Genomic DNA, 21,467 nt, shown 5'->3' on the forward strand with positions numbered 1-21,467 from the left:
GACTCGAACTCAGAAATCCGCCTGCCTCTGCCTCCCAGAGTGCTGGGATTATAGGCATGCGCCACCACCGCCCGGTTGGTATTATTTTTAATAAATACCACATATATCAGTTATCTGAATTTTAAAATAAAACCTTGAAATAGTAAAAAGGTTATGAGAGATGTTTCTAATTTTAGAGTGGGCCAGGTCTTTCTTGGTATCACATCATACCTTAAAAGACAAGAGCAGCAAGTATGCTACTTAAGAACAAAGCCAGGCACGGTGGGCCACACCTTTAATCCCTGCACTCAAGAGACCAGGCAGGTGGATCTCTGAGTTCTAGGCCAGCCAAGGTTACATAGTGAATCCCTGTCTTAAAAAACAAGCAAAACAAAACAAAACAAGCCAGCAGGTGTGGTGGTTCATGCCTGTAATTCCAGCCCAGGAGGCAGAGGCAGGCAGGTCTCTGTAAGTTTGAGGGCAGCCAGGGGTACTCAGAGAAGCCCTGTCTTAAACTGTCCCCCCTCAAAAAAACAAACCGATAACACACTACCACCAACAACAACAACAACAAAAACAAAAGCAAACAACAAAAAGAAAAGAAAAACCAATGGCATCCTGACAACATGGATGGATCTGTTTTCATTTCCATGTAAGAAATCTTAGAAATTTATAAGAAAAAAAGTTTGGTATAGAAGCAAGAGACCCTGTCTCTAAATAAGTACATGCATGCATGCATACATACATACATACATTCATACAAACATACATTCATACAACCATAATTTATAAAACATATATTCATATAAACATACACACATGCCTGCATGCAGGCATAGGCACAGAGCTGGGCCAGAGAGAGATGGCTCTTCAGTTAAGAACACTGGCTGTCTTGCAGAGGACTAGAGTTTGATTCTGAGCACCAGCATGGCAGTTCACAACCATCTCTAACTTCAGTTCATGAGGGTATGATGCCTTCTTATAACCTCCTTGTGTTGGTATGCACATACCATGGTGTGCATACATACATGTAGGCAAAACACATAAAATGAATGAATCTTAAAAAATAAAAAAAACAGTCTTCCTGTAGAAGTTCTCCATTAAAGCTCTTCCTGAACCTATACAAAATGAGGCACACACGGTGAACCTTGAGGGACTGCGGACTCTAGGATGTCCACATGGTAAAGTGATCTGCAGCTCTAAAGAAGCCCTGTGTGCAGATCTGGGAATGTGCTCAGAAGAGGAAGCCTGACACCAGGCCGTGCGCGTGTGGTGTTCATGCTGCCTTTGAGGGACTCGGACAAGAGCGACTGTCGGCACACATGCCTGTGTGTGTGTGAAAAGCTGGGCACACTCGCTCTGGCCGAAGGAACAGGATACCTGCAACACAGGAAGGGGCAGTGTCAAATTGTAGACCTGTCTGTTTCTTTTGAATTTTGAATTTTGGAAATACATACATATTTAAGTTAAATTTTATAGAAAATAAGGTAATTTTTCCTGATACATAAACACTGTAGAGTTAAGAGATTTTTTTTTTATTATATTAACAGTGACTGTAAATGACTTTTGGTATTAATTATAAAATAAACTCAAAAGGAGGTAACTTTATAAAGATGGACTCCTGTACTGCAAGTTACCATCCTTCCTCCCTTCCCTCCTTCCCTCCCTCCCTCCCTCCCTCCCTCCCTCCCTCCCTCCTTTCCTCCCTTCTTTCCTTGAGTGGGTTTTCTCTATTGGTCCCTAGCTATACTGAAATCTCTTTATAGATCCTGCTGGCCTCCAGAGTGCTGGGATTAGAGGTGTTTGCCTCCACGCCTGGTTGACATTCTTCATTTTTATTTTGTATTAAAGGAAATTGCTCTTGCTAGCTGAACTCGTATTTGCTGTAAGATTATATTTCTTTTTTCTTCTCTGCTGGGGGCCTGCCCTGGCCCCTAGAATGTTTGGTACTGAGGCGGGACATAGCATTGGATGAAGGCCAAAGACTGATGCTCTTTGGCCTTGTAACCCTCTCTTACTGTTCTGTGCTAATAAGCACTGGTTTCTTTTCCCTCTGACTCAAGGACTTCTTACTGGCCAGGAGAGCCTTGGAACTCGTTAACTCTTCATGAACCAGAGAGAAAAGAAAGTAAATCAAAGAAAATCCTTAACACAGACTACAAGCACAGTCCCCCCTCCCTCCTTCCCTCCCCCTCTCCCCCTCCCCTCCCCCCTCCTCCCTCCCTCCCCCCCCTCTCTCTCTAGGCCCAACCACCTGTCTCATCAACTCAACAAGTATTCATATATACGTACATACATATACCTACATGTGTGTGTGTCTGTATGTATACATATAGACAAATAGATAAATACATTTGGTAGATGGAGCTGAGGGCCAGATGCCACACTTTATTCCTTCTTTCTGACCTTCTTAGACAAAAGTTCTTTATAAAATCACTTTGTAGATAAAATGTTACCCAAAAGGGGAGTGACGGAGGATGTCGATAGTAAGTTCAAAACAGTATTTCATTCTAGAAGCTCATTCTAAGTTCAGAGCCACAGTTTCACGTGGCCTTGCTTTGCACACACCTGTGGCTTCATCCTTGGACCTGACCTAGAATGAATGTTTCTCCTTGATCACAAATCTGTCCCAAGCCTATTTCTATTCTTAGTGTAATTGTGAAAGCTCATTGTATTCCTTATTATGCAGCCTTTACTTACTATTCTATGAGGAGGGGGCACATTCTATTCTTGATTATAACTTTATTACATTTTTTTCTAGCAAAACAACTAAAACCATATCCTTAAACTTTCTTCCTAAAATTATTTGAATCAAATCAGGAATTCTATAAAGTTATTAATTCATGTAAGCAGCATTAATGTATAAAAGTTGATCTTCATGTTGATCTGCAGGGAATTTGCTCAATAGTGTGGGCCGATGCCCAGGAATCATTGGGCTATGTGATAGTGACAGGAAGTGACAGGAAGGGCATCAACACAAGGAGCAATCCTGGGATGAAGCCTCCAAGGACCCAGCATTCTCAGAGCTCACCCACCGCAGGCCTTGCAGAATGGCAGGCCATCTCCAGAACACTCACCTGCATGCCTTTAGCCTTTCCCATGGCTCCTGACACGTTCTCTTTTATTGTTGTTTTATGAGATAAAGCTCCACTCTGTAGCCTTGGCTAGCCTGGGACTCAATTTGTAGACCAGGATGGCCTCAAACTCATAGAGATCTGCCTGCCTCTGCCTCTGAGTATTAGTCTTAAAGGCAGGTATCACCATGCCTGGTAGTTAAAACACTGTTTGTTTGTTTTTATATTTTATTTACTTATTTATGTGTATGAGTGTTTTGCCTGCATCTATGTCTGTGCTCTACATACATGTTGGTGCTTTCTGAATCAGAAGAGTGTCAGATTCCCTGGGACTTGTAGTTACAGAGAGCTGTGAGCCACCATGTGGGTGTTGGGGAATTAAACCCAGCATCTCCCGAAGAATACCAGTGCTCATAAGCACATAGCCATCACTTCAGCCCTAGTTAAAACACTTTTGGTAACAAGTCAGTTTCATGCTTGAGATAGAGAGAGAGAGAGAGAGAGAGAGAGAGAGAGAGAGAGAGAGAGAGAGAGAGAGAGAGAATGAGAGTGTGTGTGTGTGTGTGTGTGTGTGTGTAACTAAAATACATGAGGCAGCACAAGAAAAGACTGATTGCAAAACATTTTTAACTGTACTAAGTCTTGAATTTCTTGGCCTGGTATTTTTATACTTATTCTCAATAAATATGCAAATAAGTGAAAAAATGAAAGGTTGGTAGTTGTATTTGTTATTTTTTCTCATTTCTGTGAGGAAAAAAAATAGCTGAGAGAAAAGACATGACTCTTCTTCCAGAGGAGCTGAGTTCAGAATGCAGATCAGGTGGCTCATAGCCGTGGTAGCTCCAGGGCCCTCTTCTGGACTCCGTGAGCACTCTCTGGGAACACAGAGAATAAAAAAAAATGATTTTGAAAATAGAGGTTTTAAAAGAAAAAAAAAGACAAAATGTAAATTTGGGGGGACTGGAGAATCACCTCAGTGGTTAAGAGCACATACTGCTTCTACAGAGGACCTGAGTTCAGTATCCAGCACGCAGCCGACAACTGCCTGTGACTGCATCCAATACCCTCTTACGGCCTCCAGGAGTACTGCCCTCATGTGCACAAACCCACACAGACACACATCCGACTAAAACTAAAAAGTTACGCATGACGCACACACTTCTAATCCCTGCACTTAGAAAGCGAGGAGGGCAGAGAGAAGAGGGTCTCTGTGAGTCAGCACCACAAGTTCCAGGCCAGCCAGGCTATAATTCAGCAGCAAGACCTCACCTCAAAAACAAAACAACACAACGATGATGACAATTTTTTTTTAATCTGGAAATAAGTTCAGTACTCATGTATGAAGCTCTCAAAAATATAAAATAAAAATCTAGAAAAGACAGCTGTCCCTCACGGTGGGAGAGCTGCTCCAGCTGTGGTGTCAGCAGTGAGGTGTGGCTCACACTCAGGAAGCAGGACATGTGTGCTGGTGCTAGCTCTCCTCCTGTTTCTGTCATCCAGAAACCCAGACCCTGGCACAGTGCTGCAGCATTCAGGAGGGTCTTCCTGGTCTTCCCACCTCTGTTAAACCTTCCTGGAGACCCTTCACAGGCACACACAGGTGCTTGTGGTGTTTGTGGTGTTTCTAATCCAGTGAACAGTGTGGAAGAGCTATTGTCATGTGAGCAGTGTGGAAGAGCTATCATGCGCTTCATCCTCTTGTCTCTTTAGGTGCCCGTCAGACCCAAGAGCAGAGAACTCAGAGAAACGTGATAAATGTACCTGGAGAAAAGCGCGTTGAAAATGGGGTAAGTTGTGTGAATCAAGTTGAATTTTTTTTTGTCTGTCTGTGTACTGGTCACATGTTTATGCAGGTACTTGTGTTTGTGAGCCCATAGAGGCCAGACAACTGCAGTGTTGTCTCTCAGGACCTGTCCACCTTGTATTCTGAGGTCTCTAACTGGCTGACTCGTCAGGGAGCACAGGGTCTGCCTATGTCTCCCTTCCCAGCACTGAAACAAAGACTTGGACAGTGTGCTGGCTCCATCTCTGCAGAGTAGATGTTCTGATTGCTGTCAGGATGGAGGAACAGAGTAGGTGCAGGGTGAACATGTCTGAGCAGTTGAAGGGGGAGAACGGGCTCGTTCAGCACTCTGTAGCTTTGGGCAGGAGGCTTGACGACACTGTGGTTAAGTCATGTGAAAACTTCCTTTTTAGGAATACCGCATGCATGGAGAGAACAAGGGATAGGGAAATAAATCTTAAGCCTGATCTTTTTTGGACGTTTTAGTTACAACTTTTTCAAATAGTTTTAAGAGTAGAGGATTGGTTTATTTCTTTCCACTCAGAAACTAACTAGAAATTTAACCTTGGGCAAATGTGCATGTGGCCTTGTTAGGTCTGATAAGAAGGCTGCAGGGACCCTGGCTGTACACTGCTGCAGGACTTGCTCCCTGGCTTCAGTTGCCTCACCACGCAGCTGGTTACTGACATGCTGGCTTTGTTGGTTTACCTCTGTGAATGCACAGGTCGAGGGTGGCCTATTCAGAGGGTTTCAGATCTCACAGCTTTTCAGATTGGAAATACTTGCATAGGCTTCATTGATTGAATATTCCCAGACCAAAAGTAATGTTAGAACTCTAAGAAGTCCTGAGTCTTAAGCTTTTGGATAAGGGAGATCTAATCTGAATTGCCACTGCTACTGCCTCCTCCTTCTCCTCTTCTTCCTCCTCCTCTTCCTCCTCCAAAGACTTTTAATTTTATGTATAAGTGATTTGCCTGCATGTATGTATCTATATATGTACACCATATGCATGACCAATACCCGTGGAAGCCTGAAGAGGGCTCTGGATCCCCTGTCCTGAAGCTCAGACAGTTGTGAGCTGTCATGTGAATGCTGGGATCCAAACTCGGGCCCTCTGCAAGCACAGCAGGTACTCTGAACTGCTTCTCTGAACTCCTTTGAATCACATGATGACCATCTCTGTAAAAGAAGGATGCTAATCTCCTATTCCTTCCTTACCTCCCCTCTTTCTAAATTTTAAGCAGTTATATAGCTTATATTGTCAAGGTTGACAATATTTATAACTTGTATCTAATTCTAAGCAGTTACCATTTTAGACTTTCTCTCCAGAGTGTTCTAGGCTGTAATTCAGTTGTTAGGAGTATATGCCTAGGATGAATGAAGTTTTGGGTTCCATCTTTACTGCCATTCAAGTCAAAAGTGTTATATGCCTAAAACTTCAGCAGTGAGGAGGTAAAGGAATGAGGAGGGTTATTAGTTCAAGATCATCATTGACTCTAGTGTGAGTCCAAAGCCATCTGGGATCAGTGAACCTGTCGAGAGAGAGAGAGAGAGAGAGAGAGAGAGAGAGAGAGAGAGAGAAGAGCTGGGCATGGTGGTACATGTCTTTAGATACAGCTATTGAGAAGCAGAAACAGGTGGCTCCCTGTGAGTTTGAGACCAAGACAGAGGTGAGGAGAGAGAGGTAGGGAGGAAATAACTCAATAATAGTTTTGTTAATTTTTGTAGATAGCTACCATAAAACCTGTCTTAGTTACTTTTCTGTTGTGAAGAGACTTCACAATGAAGGCAATACCCAAATGAAGTATGTATATGAGGGCTTGCTTACAATTTTAGAGGATAGCCATGACCATCAAGAGAGGCACGTGGCTGGAGCCTTCTAATCCTTCCCAAAGCATTCACCAGCTAGGGACCAAGCATTCAAATAAATGAGGCTATGGGGAAGCCATACTCATTCAGACAACTACAGAGACAGATTGCTAGTTTGTTATTAGAAAATGTGTGTGTGTGTGTGTGTGTGTGTGTAAGTATATGGTGTGTACACATGCACATATAAGCCCTTGTCTGTGTGAGTACAGGTCAGAAGACAGCTGTAGGTGTTGGTCTTTACTGTTTGCTGCCCCTGCTACATACGTCAGAGCAGCAGGCCTGCTAGCACCCTAGGAGCATCCTGTTGCTGCCTCTTGTCTCTCTGTTGGGGAACCCATGGGGTTACAGCTATGCTCTACGGTAGGCTAACTTTTATGTGGGTTTTGAGGGTCACATCTTCCCAGCCCCATACTTTTTTCTATTTGGTTTCAATGTCATTTCCTTTTGCCACTCATAGACGCAGTGATGTTATGGTGTTCCGCTTCTGTATACTCCAGTCTCTAATGATCATTCACAGTCCTCGGCTGACAGTTGTTTTTTTTTTTTTTTTTTTTTTTTTCATTCTAAACCTGGAGGAGTTGTGCAGAGACCTTTTAACTATTTCAGGATCCCCCCCCCACCCTTACCCTATTTTGTGACAAGACTTCACTGTATCTGAGGCTTACCTCAAACTTGCTATGTAATCAAGAGTGATCCTCCTGCTCCTCCTGTCTCCACTGAGCACTGGTCTTATGGCCTGTAACACATCTGTCATCTCCTACTCTAAGACGTCCTGACCCAGCTCAGTGCAGCAGCACACACCTGGGAAGCAGGAGGCAGATTGCTCGAGTGCAAGCTCATCCTTGGCTACATAGTGAAGCTCTAGCTGCCTTGGGCGGTAGAGTGGGACTGTCTCAAAAGTAGACGGCTGAATGGATGGATGCATGGTGGGATTGTGATTGTGTAAATGTAGTAGGATCTAAAACATCCCTTATGGGACTGTTCCTGTATCAGAGAGCATAACCTCCAGGACACAGCATACATCACAGTAAGAATTCAGAATTCACAGCATAGTTTTGAAAATCCTTACGTGTGTGTGTGTGTGTGTGTGTATGTGTGTGTGTGTGTAGGTGTAGGCCAGAGGACAACTCCGGGACTCAGTCCTATGTTTCCACCATGTGGGGTTCAGGATTGAACTCAGGTTATCTGTCAGTCTTGGTGGCTAGTGTCCTTGCCTGTTGAAAATCCTTTTGAGTTCTAAGATTCAACATGATCTGAGCTTCAGGGATGTAAATGAAGATGAATGGTAAATGGAATAATATTCTTGTGTGTAATAAAGGGAGAAGGCTAATTTTTATAGGTCTGTGATGTTTTCTTCCTTGATAAAATTGTGAAGAGCTTGTTCTGGCTGGTTTTGTGTGTCAACTTGACACAGGCTGGAGTTACCACAGAGAAAGGCGCTTCCATTGAGGAAATGCCTCCATGAAATCCAGCTGTAAGGCATTTTCTCAATTAGTGACTAATCTGGGAGGGCCCCTTGTGGGTGGTGCCATCCCTGGGGTGGTGGTCTTGGGTTCTATAAGAGAGCAGGCTGAGCAAGCCAGGGGAAGCAAGCCAGTAAGAAACATCCCTCCATGGCTTCTGCATCAGCTCCTGCTTCCTGACCTGCTTGAGTTCCAGTCCTGACTTCCTTTGGTGATGAACAGCAGTGTGGAAGTGTAAGCTGAATAAACCCTTTCCTCCCAACTTGCTTCTTGGTCATGATGTTTGTGCAGGAATAGAAACCCTGACTAAGACAGAGCAACAAAATTTAGTCCTGAAACTAAAATTTAAAATGTGTTTATGGAGCTGGAGAAATGGCTCAGCAGCTAAGAACACTGGCTGCTTTTCCATAGTATCCAGGTTCAATTCTCACCACCCACACGGAGGCTGACAACAGTTCCAGAGCATCTACCACTCTCTTCTGGCTTCTGAGGGAACTGCAGTCATGTGGCATACAGACATACAGGCAGACAAAACAGACACATAAAATAAAATAACTTTTTAAAAAGTGTGTTGGTTCCTTTTATAAGAGCTTGTAATTAGATGAAAGTCTGAGATCTTGTGTAGAGAACTAACTGTGGCAAGCATCACATCAAAGATGATTTAGTGTACTTTATAACATACACACCTGCCTTTTAATCCTGTGTGATGCACTGCCTTGTAAAGCACTTCATTGTTTCCAAAGCACTTATGCATGCATTTTTAAATTAACAACGTTAGAAATATTCCCCCTCACAATTTCTGTGTCCTGGATGGACCAATTGTATCTTGTGTATCTGCTTGTGAGCTGAGACAAGAAAGAGCAGATCAAAGGGTAGCTGTGAGGGAGAAGGCCGTGTGGTGGGAGTGAGGCCGTGTGCGGGGCTGCTGGGAGTCGTGCCCGTGAGCTGCTCAGGCCAGGGCTGGGGAGTCCTCTCCACAGAGTGCAAGGCAGCAGGACAGGCTGCTCGCTCTAGGTGGTGGTTGGCTGTGCTATAAAGAACTGGTTTACTTTTGTGTGCCCTGTGTGTGGCTCTAAAGATCTTGGGTTCTTTAATTCAATACAAGTGCTCACAAGAATGACTTACTACTTTGAAAGGACTCCCGTGCATGGGAAGGCGTGTCCTGTGGTGGAGTCCTGGCTGTCCATAGTCCCGCTTACTCGGCCAGCTCCTGCTTTACTGACATGCCCAGCACGCTGCAAGGCCAGTAGATTCCGTTTCTTCTAACCGTGAGAAGAGTAGCTCATATTTAGGTCTGTGATCTATTTTGAGTTAATTTTTGTGTATGGTTTAAGGTAGAATTCCAAATTCATTCTTTTGCATTGTTTTATCATTTAGCAAAAACACATTATCCTTTCACCTAAATTGTCTGACACTTGATCAACTTATGTATCACTTGATCAGTTTAAACATCAAGATTGCCTTTCCGAAGCAGTTTCTAGTGTGGTCACTCTGTTCATTTTTCGTGTGGTGCTGAGGACATGGTTATGCATGTCAGATAACAGTTGTCTAGGAAGGTAATCTAGACGTTAGCTATGCCAGGGAACACAGAGGTGGGTCAGGCCAGGCTTCACCTGCTTCTGAAGCAGCTCTGCGTAGTCTGCCTTGTGGATAGATGCCAGCAGTTCCTGTCACAGCTCTGACTGGGACGTTCACCCAGGGCCGCCTCTGGCTCCGGCTTTGCTCTGGGCCCTCTGGGCCCCAGCCTCTCTGCACAGGCATTGATTCTCCTCTTACAGCTACTTTGGATGGATGCCATAGGATGGCAGGAAGCTCTGTCAGGAATTAATGAAACTAGGAATAACTAGTCCTGTATTTGTGAATTATTTTGACTTTGTCAGCCTTCCTGATTCTGGGATCAGCACCTGTTCACGATCCTACAAGGTCCCCCCAGGTTTCGTCTTCCTTCCCTTTCCTGTTGGGTCTGGAAATTTTTGTTGGTTATTTTGTTCTCCTTGGCTCTTTTCTTTTGCTTTGTGTTCTGCATTCTTTAATAAAGAGACATTTTTCAGCCAGTGAATTTGTCTCCAGCTATATTTGTTTGGTTGTTTAGTACATATAAGGTGGTCTTAATATTTGTAATGAAAAAAAAGACAGAATCCAGGAGGAAATACTTAAGACTCATATGTTTGATGAGTAACTTATGCTAATAACTTAGGTACTAAAGACATAAAGAACTCTGAAAACTGAATATTTTTTATTTGTGTTTTTTTATTTTTTAATTTAAAAATTTTTTACATTTTTATCATATTTTTCTCCTCCCCAGCTCCTCCCAGATTCTACCTACTAACTTTGTGTTCTCTTATTCTCTCTCTCTTAACAAATGGGGGAAAAAAAACCTATAAAACAAACATAAAATAAATAAAACAAAAATGCCAAAGTGAAACATAAAGTTCTTCAAAAAAAAGTTGCATTTCTTTTGTGTTTGGAGTGTGCCCTGCCTTGTGGAGCTGTTGATATACCCAGTGAGATATACCCAATGGAGTCATTGGAGAAAACTGATTTTCCTTTGCCAGTAGGTATCAATGGTAAATAACTTCTTGGTTAGGGGAACTAACCCAATTTTTAAAAGTTGGGCATAGGTTCACCAAAGGAGATACATGAATGCCCTGTTAAGCACATGGAATTGTGTTCAGCATCATTAATGTTCAGGAAAAGCAAACAAAAATCAATCGAACATCTGATGCTAAAAGGTGGATATAGCAAAGTTGCTCTGCCACGGAGAGGAGAGGCTGGAACTCGGGTACATTGCTAGGTGGGAATACAGATGCTGTAGTCTGCAGAGCACGAATGTCAGTCTGCCATATAAACAACATTCTGTTCCTGAGAGAGAAGCCAGGCTTTGTGCAGACGTGTGTGAGCGGCTACAGCAGCTGCTAGAGAGCCGCGTCCAAGATGGGCGAAGCCCGAGGGCAGATGCGAGCTTTGGGTTTCTTCTGTTGCCGGAGGCGCTCGCTGCCTTCTGTTGATTGCTCTTCGCTCAGTGAAGCTTCTAATGGGAAAACACCGTACGCATAAAATGAATTAATTAGAAATTTAAAATAAGGGCTGGAGAGATGGCTCAGTGGTTAAGAGCACTGACTGCTCTTCCAGAGTTCAAATCCCAGTAACCACATGGTGGCTCACAACCATCCATAATGAGATCTGACGCCCTCTTCTGGTGTGTCTGAAGACAGCTACAGTAGTACTTACAGTCGGAGAGAGCAGAGGTTCCCCTTAGTTCAATTCCCAGCAACCACAGGATGGTTCACAAACATCTATACAGCTGCAGTGTACTCATGTACATAAAATAAATAAATCTTTGGGGAAAAAAAGAAATTTAAAATAAATATGTTTAATCTTGACCTAGGTGGTGACATGAGTGTAGCTCCAGGTGCCCTGCCAGCCATGATCTTGGTCACTTGCCCTGGTACCTTGTTTATGGTTCTTATTAGAATCAACATTCCCTGGGTTTTTGTGGCAGGGTCTTTTATGTGGCCCTGGAGTGACTCATAGAGGTCTGTCTGCTGGGATTATAGGAGTTCTCACTGTGCCTGGCACTGGCCAGCTTACATTCTCTCTCTTGCTATATATTTGTTTGCTTGGTCTATGTGAATGGGTGTTTTGCATGCGTGTGTGTCTGTGCACCATGTGTGCTCGTTGTTCTTGGAGGCCAGAAGAGGGCATCAGATCCTCAGGAGCCAGGCTGTAGTGCCACCTCGTGAGTGCTGGGAACTAAATCCAGGTCTTCTGTAAGAACAAGTGTTAACAATGGCTGAGCCGGTGGTGATGGTGGTGCACGCCTGTAGTCCCAGCACTTGGGAGGCAGAGGCAGGTGGATTTCTGAGTTCGAGGCCAGCCTGGTCTACAGAGTGAGTTCCAGGGCAGCCAGAGCTATACAGAGAAACCCTGTCTCGAAAAAAAAAATTCTGAGCCATCTCTTCAACCCCTCGTTTTGTTTTTATTGTGAATTATCCATACACAAAAATAAGTAAAATGTGCAGTTTAAAGAATAACTCAGAGGCTCTTGGGATTACTAGTCAAACTTAGAATTTCTCAATTTGGGGCTGGAGAGATGACTCAGCGGGTAAGAACAGCGACTGCTCTTCTGAAAGTCATGAATTCAAATCCCAGCACCCACATGGGATCCACCCATAAGGAGATCTGACGCCCTCTTCTGGTGTCTAAAGACAGCTACAGTGTACTTACATATAATAAAATAAATCTTTAAAAAAAAAGAATTCTCAGTTTATTTTATTTTATTTTATTTTTTGGTTTTTTTGGATTTTTTGGTTTTTTTTGAGACAGGGTTTCTCTGTATAGCCCTGGCTGTCCTGGAACTCACTATGTAGACCAGGCTGGCCTCCAACTCCAAAAATCTGCCTGCCTCTGCCTCCCAGAGTGCTGGGATTACAGGTGTGGGCCACCACTGCCTGGCCAGTTTATTCTTTTAAACCAATCCTATGCTGTTTGTTTTAGCTTTGCAGAAACTTTATACAAGATGTTTAGTGAAGGTAACTTTTAAACTTCTGCTCAGATTTCAAAAAGGGCTGGAGAGATGGCTCAGTGGTCAAGAGCACTGACTACTCTTCCGGAGGTCCTGAGCTCAATTCTCAGCAACCACACAGTGGCTCACAACCATCTGTGATGGGATCAGATGCCCTCCTCTGGTGTGTCTGAATAGTGTGACAGTGTACTCATATATAAAATAAATAAATAAATCTTTACAGTAGAAGTAGAGCAAGGTTCCAAAGTAGCTGTGGTACAGTTAGCTGTATCAGAGCCTCATCAGAGGTTGCCAAAGGGAGTGGTTGCAGTCAGAGGGTTGGGGGACAATTAGAGTTCACTACTCTGACAGCTTAGGTTAAACCTTTTTGAGACAGTTCCTGTTATTGTCTAGGGTACTTGATTGGGTTCGTCTTCTCTGCCAGTTAAAGATTAAAAGGCAGGAAGAATCTCAACCACAACAGACAGCAGCAGGGATAATGGCAGATCTCAGCACCACAGACAGCAGATGCAGCTAAAGGAAGGTTTTGAGGGGTGAGTGCACACACCAGTCTCTCCTTGACGGACGGGGTTGTAAGGGCTCTGAAGGAGGTCTTCCTTCCTCAGGTAGGGTTGTTCCATTCCAACCAAGACCAAGAAGCTGCTGGGTCCATAGCTTTGGGTAAAGACGTCCTGATCTGACCTTGAGCTTGCAGGACCCGTCCACAGGAAACTCACCATCTTTATTATCTAAACTTGGTCCATCTCCCTCTGTGTGCCTATCAGGGAATCTTCTCAATAGTCCCTCAGTATAAAACAGTTTTTATGCATGCAAAATAAAATGGAAAACATGTTTCTGTAGGAACGGTGCATCCATGCTGCTTTGGTTGCCAGGAAGGAAAACAGTGCTTCACAGGGCGGGAGCCAGGGGTGTGCTGGGCTTCACAGGGCGGGAGCCAGGGGCGTGTGGTGCGCATGGTGGACACTCTTCTGTGTGCTGGGGTTTTGTCTTGTGGGTAGATTGCTTTCAGCATAGACTTAAAGGACAACAAAACATCTTTAGAATAGCAGTTGCCAAGACGAGAGCTTCAAGTCAAGAGGCAGAGCCTGTGTCCAGTAGAGCTCTGAAGACCCACACGCTGAGGCTGAAGTGCCCAAGCACCATGCACAGTGGAGAGTTACACCACTGGACTGGGTAACTCCAGCCCAACTACCAACGGGTTTTCTTACCTGAATTATAACATCAGAATAATCACCTTTTCTTTTTAATGGGACTTGTGAGTGTAGTGTAGTGATGCTTTGGGGGCCTGTATTAGTTACTCTCTGTTGTTGAGAAAGAATGCCCTGACAAAAAGCAACTTAAAAGGAGAAAAAGGCCAGGCAGTTGGTGGTGCGTGCCTTTAGTCCCAGAAGAGGCAGGCTGATCTCTGTATGATCAAGGCCAGCCTGATCTACAGAGCAAGTTCCAGGACAGCCTGGAATACACAGAGAAACCCTGTCTCCAAAAAACAAAAATGAAAAAAAGATAAAAAGAACAGAAAAAAGTTGGTTTTGGGTAGAGTTAATCATTATGAAGAAGATGTGACAAGAGGCAGAAAAGGACAGATGCAGGGGGCTGGCTGATCATAGTGTATCTACACTCAGGAAGCAGGGCCTAGGCACAATACCTCAGAGCCAGTATTGTACTTCTTCCAGCAGGGCTCCACCTCAAAGGTTCTGTAACATCCTGAACAGCTACAACCTGTAAAGCAAGTGTTCCTATACAGGAGCCTGTGGGGACAGCTCGCATTCCAACCTTACCACAACAGGGGAGGCTGGATAGCTCACCTGAGGTCACCAGGGTCAGCAACATGCTACTGTCTACATCTAGTAAACTTTATACTACACACACACATGCACTCAAGCATGCACGCACACATACACACACTGCAAAAGTGTGCTACTGTCTGCATCTAGTATACTTTATACTTCACACACATACACACTGCAAAGTGTGCTACTGTCTACATCTAGTAAACTTTATACTACACACACACATGCACTGATGCATGCACGCACACATACATACACTGCAAAAGTGTGCTACTGTCTCTATCTAGTATACTTTATACTTCACACACATACACACTGCAAAGTGTGCTGTCTACATCTAGTACACTTTATACTATACACACGCACACACGCACACACGCACGCACGCGCTATACCTCCCAGGCACCAAGATGTGAGCCCCATGTTGGGCACTTCTTGTCCTGCCCCATCTCCACTGACTCTTCAGTTCTCCGGCCAGTCTCCCTTAACTTGCATGTTTGCTTTGGTGACCCAGCGAGCCTGATTAGGCCTGCTCACATGAGCACTAATGAGCAGTTGTGTCAGGGGCACTGGCAATTTACCAGTGGCTACTGCCTCAGCAAGCATTAACTGCCAGTAACTGCTGAGGAAAGCATGAAGTCCGGTGACCCTTCCCCATCCCTGTGCTCACAGCTCTGACTCTTCTTACCTCTGAGGGATGCACAGACAGACATACATACAGGCAAGACATCATATACATAAAATGAAATTCCAAAACTAGAAAAACAATTGTAAGAGGTTAAAAAGTGCCAGGACTTAAAGAGATCCTGTGTGTGTGTGTGTGTGTGTGTGTACTAGCGTGTGTAAATACAGAAATAGGAAGTAGGTAGTGAGGATCCGAGGGGTGCCACACAACACAGCCTTCCTGGTTAGAAAGGAGGGGCGCAGAGGGAGGCCAGGCTTTAGGGCGGCTGTTGCTGTGTGCTGCCCCTTTGGCTCTGTCCTTGCCCTCCCATGGCTCCCCCTCTCCTAGAGTCCTCATCCACCCCGCATGTGGACTTGAAGGCTGTGTGCACAGTGCCTGGAGCACCCCTGAGAGAATCCGTCCTGCTGTGGCGGAGCTTAGTCATCTGTGTCCTGTGTGAAGAGCTCGGCACACAGGCTGTCTGCACAGCTTGCTTTCCTGTCTGCGAGGCAGCGTGCCCTGGCACCTGCTGACAGCCATTCTGAGGCTTGTGTGGGAGGGCAAAGCCGGCTGTCAGGCTCAGCTTCTTTCTTTTTATGTCCAGCCCACACGCACCATTCTGTCAGGTTATAGCTGGACCATGCGGAAGGCTTTTAATGAATATTTGCATTTTAGAATCTATTTGTATTCCAATTTCTTTTTTTTTTATTTACTTTTTTGGTTTTTTGTCTTTAACTGTTTGCCAGCCCCATTTGCTGTAATACACCTGTTAAATCCCTATTTAAAACAGAACTTCATTTATGAACATCTGCAAGTGGTCATGTAATAGTCTATTAAATATTGTATCTAAGAATTATGCATTAGAAAAATGGTATTTAGAAAAAATTATACCTGTTATTTACCTTTAATAAAAGCAGTTACCAGATAGGAGAAATTCTTGTCAGGAAAAAACTAAATTTTATTCTTCTAATTCCTTGGGAACTGTCTTAGTCAGGGTTTCTATTCCTGCACAAACATCATGACCAAGAAGCAAGTTGGGGAGGAAAGGGTTTATTGAGTTTACACTTCCACATTGCAGTTCATCACTAAAGGAAGTCAGGACTGGAACTCAACAGGTCAGGAAGCAGGAGCTGATGCAGAGGCCATGGAGGGATGTTTCTTACTGGCTTGCCTCCCCTGACTTGCTCAGCCTGCTCTCTTATAGAACCGAAGAATACCAGCCCAGGGATGGCACCACCCACAAGGGGCCCTCCCCGATTGATCACTAATTGAGAAAATGCCTTACAGCTGGATTTCATGGAGGCATTTCCCCAACTGAAGCTCCTTTCTGTGATGACTCCAGCCTGTGTCACATTGACAGCCAAAACCAGCCGGTACAGGAACCTATCTAAATCTAGCCGTGTATGAATTCTGATGCACAGAGAAAGGTAGTCATGCGGAAGGAAGGAAGCACGCACGCACGCACTTACCGATGCTTTTGCTCCCTACAGGCTGGGAACCCACGTGTTGAACTCACCCTCTCAGAACTTCAAGACATGGCAGCCAGGCAGCAGCAGCAAATTGAAAATCAGCAGCAAATGTTGGTTGCCAAGGTACATTCAAAAGAAACATGATTCAGTGTGTAATTTTCAACTCGCATTAAGGTTGAGGTTCCCATCATGGGTGGTGCTGGGCTGGGCTGGACAGTGTGTGTGTGTGCATTCTACAGTGGCATGCATGCCTGAGTCTTCTTGATAGTGGAGTTGTTGCATCAGAGCCTCTGGTCTTTGGACCACATGCCATTGCAGAATAGAATCATTGACCTAACCAAATGGCAGACCGAATGTGGACAGGTCCCTGGGTGTGATCTCTGCCACATAGTAGGTTTTACTGTCCTAGAGGAGGCTGGCCATCCAATGAAAGCCCTGGCAGGGCCTAGAACAGTGACAGATAGCCAGCTAACAAATGGGCTTTCCACATTGAGCACGTTGGGGCCAGCACAGTGCAGGGCATCGTTAGCTCCCATTGCATACCTACCCCACGTCCTGCTTTGTGGGGAAACCCCGAAAGTGGGTTTGGGGATTTTTTTTTAAGTCATTTAGTCATGCTTGATAATGAACTAGAAAAAAGCCAGGGCTACTACCCATCTCTCCTGAGACAAGTGACCCCACTGTCCTAAAGCAGCACGAGGCCACTTTAAAGCACACCCCACAGCCGGCCTCTAACCAGCGTTCTACAGCAGAGGCAGATGGCTCTCTAGGAGTTCAAGGCTAGCTTGATCTACAGATAGAGTTTCCAGACAGCCAGGGCTACACGGAGAATCCCTGTCTGAGGAAACACAAACAGAAAAGCAAAAAAGGACCTCTGAACATTCTGGCTTGGCTTACTACCCTCTGTTTTGTGTTTTGTGTTGTTTTGTTGTGTTTTGTTTTGTTTGTATGTATGTATGTGTTTAGGTGTTTGTGGCACATGTGTGGCATAGGTGTAGGGAAAAGGACAGATTCTTAGAGTTGGTTCCCTCCTTCCACCATCTAGGACCTGGGAGAGGAGCTCAGGTTGAGGCTTGGGGAACATGTGGCAGGCCTCTCTGTCCTCTGTAGAGTTAGTCAGTCAGCAAGTGACTAGGCTAGTCTTTCTCACTTACTGAATGTTTCCCTCACTGTTCTGGCAGCTTTTATGTAGCTGAGGATTGGTTGTGCTTGTTTTGAAAATATCTTTAATAAGATGGCCACAAGACGGCTCATCCTGATGCCTGAGTTCCGTTCCTGGAGCTCTCATGAAGGAAGGAAGAAGCAGCTCCTGTGGGCTGTCCTCTGACCCTCACTTGCATGTCAAGGCACACGTTCCCACCCACGTACACTCATGCATTTAAAACAAGTTGTCCCAAAGCTGATTGGACCCAAGAATTAAAAATAACAACAACAACAACATTGTAGAGCTGGAGAGGTAAGTCAGAGTGATTGCTGTTTTCCAGAAGCCCTCCATTCATCTCCCAGCACCCGTGGCGGACAGCTCGCAGCTGCCTGTAACTCCAGCTCAGGGATCCGACATCCTTTTCTGGCCTCTGGGCTCTTGTGCAGATATTGCATGCATACACACAAATGTAATGATGAGAACTTGGTAGATTCCTTACACAGTATAAACAACAAGCAAATGTTCAATCTGAAATATTTGAGCATAAATTTCTGTACCTTAATGTGGTGAGTAAAGCCTGTGGATTCATGGGTAAGCCTCTGTGTGCAGATGGGACCACACACACTTACTGATGACTTACTTGTAAGGCATGTCTTCATGCGAGGAGAAAAACTGGTGAGAAGTGCTATGCATTTTACTGTGGGATTGTTCTATTCTAAAACATTTCACCATTTAAAGGCGGCACTAACTATGAGGAAAGCAAACAGTCCCTTGATTGCCTAGTCTGAGGTACAGATTGGAGGCTCATCTAGTGTGATCTTCCCATGTGGAGCACTGCTGCAAGGATCGAGTGTGGGATCCTTGGAAGGACCTCGTAGCATCAGGAGCCCTGAGCAGGCAGCAGGCAGCAGGAGCAAGGCTGCTGGGACCTGACAGATCCTGTGGGAGCAGGCAGCAGTGAGCTGTGAGCAGATCAGTGCATGGAATCAGGACTGCTTTAAGGATCCAAACTCAAACTGTCTCACATGTAGATGTCCGATAAAGTCAGTTTTGTGTGGTTTGATGTGTGCAGAATTCCTTCAGTGTTCTTTAATAGGTGATGCTATACAGTGCATTCAGTTTGCTTGTTTGTTTGTTTGTTATAATGTATAAAGGTCTTGCAAAGCTTAGATTTTTTCATTCTTTATTAGGAACAGCGTTTACATTTTCTAAAGCAGCAGGAGCGCCGCCAGCAGCAGTCCATTTCTGAAAATGAAAAGCTTCAGAAACTGAAAGAGCGGGTTGAAGCCCAGGAGAACAAGCTGAAGAAGATCCGCGCCATGAGGGGCCAGGTCGACTACAGCAAGGTCATGAACGGCAACCTGTGTACGTGCTGCCTGTGGCCTGGGCCGTCACAGACCCTGTGACGCAGTGCCTGTTCCCATGCTTCACTCACCTGCAGCAGAGAGACAGAGCTCGCTGGGTTAACTGGGATTTCAAATTATATATTCTTCTCTGAAAAAAGCTAATGAAGTCTGAATGAGGTTGTGTTCTAGAATGGTATTTTTTTAATTCAATTTCCTAGATTTTGTTTTTTTGTTTTTTTGTTTTTTGTTTTTGTTTTTCGAGACAGGGTTTCTCTATGTAGCCCCCTGGCTGTCCTGGAACTCACTCTGTAGACCAGGCTGGCCTTGAACTCAGAAATCCTTCCTGCCTCTTTGCTGGGATTAAAGACGTGTGCTAACACTGCCTGGATTTATTTTTGATGTGGGGTTAAATATAAATTTAGTTATTTTTTATAGGGCACAATGTAATAATTTGATGAATGTATATTATGTGTATTGGTTAATTAGGAGGTCCACATTTTTGTCTCCTTGAACTTATGATAAATCTGTGGTGATTGTTGCACATCTATGACATTCGGTTTGTCTCGGAATAGCTCTGGACCTTTCTGTTGTGCAGTGATGGATTGGTGTCAGGTTGTTCCAGGGGCTATAATGAGTAGTCTGTTTTTGTTTAACATACTTAAATTTAATCCATGCAGTAAGATGATAATACAGCCAGGTATGGTGGCACATGCCTGTAATCCCAGCCCTTGACTGTACAGTAAAGCCTCACCTCAGCAAACCCTCAGTTACATCACACAGGTGCTTCTCTGTGAACTCTGTGAACTCTGGGTTTGTCATGTTTGTTTCTTGGTCATGTCTGTTTAATGTGACAGCAATGGGTAAGACCTTCACAACGAAGCTTTTATCATGCTCTCTGGGATCCGAAGTGCTTTGACCAAACTAGCTTTTGAACTGATGTCCCTAAAGAACATTCAGTAACTGATGGATGCATAGTTCTTCGTGCATAGTCACGTCATGATTTCAAAGCCTGCTGGTGTGCTTTGGAGCCAGGGAGGCTGGAGCACCTGCACAGCAAAGCTGCTGCTCAGAGGCCCTCATCCCAGCCGGTGCTCAGAGGCCCTCATCCCAGCCGGTGCTCAGAGGCTCCTGGGGGGAGAAGCTCTGCCTGGGTTATATATACTTTATCTTTATTATTTTTTATGCATACTCTTTAATCCAAGGCTAGCACTAAATACAAGAATTAAGTGTATGAATAGAAATGAAGACAGAGTGTGTCCTTTAAATAACCGTTTTTCTTTTTTGGTAATTACAGCTGCCGAGATAGAACGGTTCAGTGCCATGTTCCAGGAAAAGAAGCAGGAAGTTCAGACTGCAATCTTACGAGTTGATCAGCTTAGTCAGCAACTAGAAGATTTAAAGAAAGGAAAACTGAATGGGTTCCAGTCATACAATGGCAGGTTGACAGGGCCAGCAGCAGTGGAGTTAAAACGGCTCTACCAAGAGCTGCAGGTAAGAGCGGGGTCTGGGGGTGGGATGCAGGTCCTCTCCTTCTGACGTTCTCCTTAGAATGTCATGGGTATTCAGAGCCTGGAGACAGGCTCACAGACCCTGACTCCATTGCAGTTCTGACCTCACGTCCATGTAAATGCCTCCGAGGGTTTCATTCCTAATCCCTGCTCAGCGCAGGCTAGGGCAGGCTCTGGGCTTCCTCAGGGAGACAGATCAGTCAGTTCAGCCTTCAGCATTTCCGTCTCTCAGGCTTGGAGAAAAAGTTCAGTCTTAAGCACTTACTGTTTTTACAGAAGACCCAAGTTCAGTTTCTCCCACTTCATGGTGGTCCACAGACATCTATAACTCCAGTCACATGGGAACTGATACCCTCTTCCGCTCTGCAGGCACTGCGCACACAGCACACAGAATGCACATACTAATCATCCAACAGGAACACACACACACACAGCATAAACTTAGATACACATATACACATAAATAAAACAATAATCAGATGTCGGTTACAGCTCAGCGATGTACATCTTTGTGACGCTCCAGTTACTTCTGTAGCTGAAGTTCCCCATTCAGTGGCCTGTAGTTGGCCTCCTGGGTCTGACAGCTGCCACAGGGGCAGAGTGTGCTGGTGGCCCCGGCCTGCATGTACTTTGAAGAGGATGAGTAGTTGAAGATGTTTGTCCTGTTTTTGTTCCATAAGGCCCTCTGGCTCCAGACCCGGGCAACAGGAGCTCCTTCTGTACTGCCCCACCCACCCCACCCTACCCTGCTGTGCCTGCCCCACCCACCTCTGCAGATGTCCAAACACAGGCCACACTTCCTTTCTTCCCTCTATGACCTCATCTTTCTTTCATCTCCCTGGAAGTGAGAATT

The 21,467-nt window shown here is 44.8% G+C and overlaps 1 protein-coding gene across 1 annotated transcript in view; it reads left to right on the forward strand.

Moving 5' to 3' along the window:
• Ppp1r13b (protein phosphatase 1 regulatory subunit 13B) overlaps positions 1 to 21,467 on the forward strand; it is a 73,309-nt gene that overhangs the window by 35,708 nt on the left and 16,134 nt on the right. The window contains exons 4-7 of the mRNA XM_052184935.1: positions 4,764 to 4,840; positions 16,638 to 16,739; positions 18,951 to 19,125; positions 20,401 to 20,597. Of these exons, the coding sequence (XP_052040895.1) occupies positions 4,764 to 4,840; positions 16,638 to 16,739; positions 18,951 to 19,125; positions 20,401 to 20,597 (551 nt within the window). The remainder of the gene's footprint in view (positions 1 to 4,763; positions 4,841 to 16,637; positions 16,740 to 18,950; positions 19,126 to 20,400; positions 20,598 to 21,467) is intronic.

The sequence above is a fragment of the Apodemus sylvaticus genome, chromosome 6 (genome assembly GCF_947179515.1).
Source record: "Apodemus sylvaticus chromosome 6, mApoSyl1.1, whole genome shotgun sequence".
NCBI lineage: Eukaryota > Metazoa > Chordata > Mammalia > Rodentia > Muridae > Apodemus > Apodemus sylvaticus.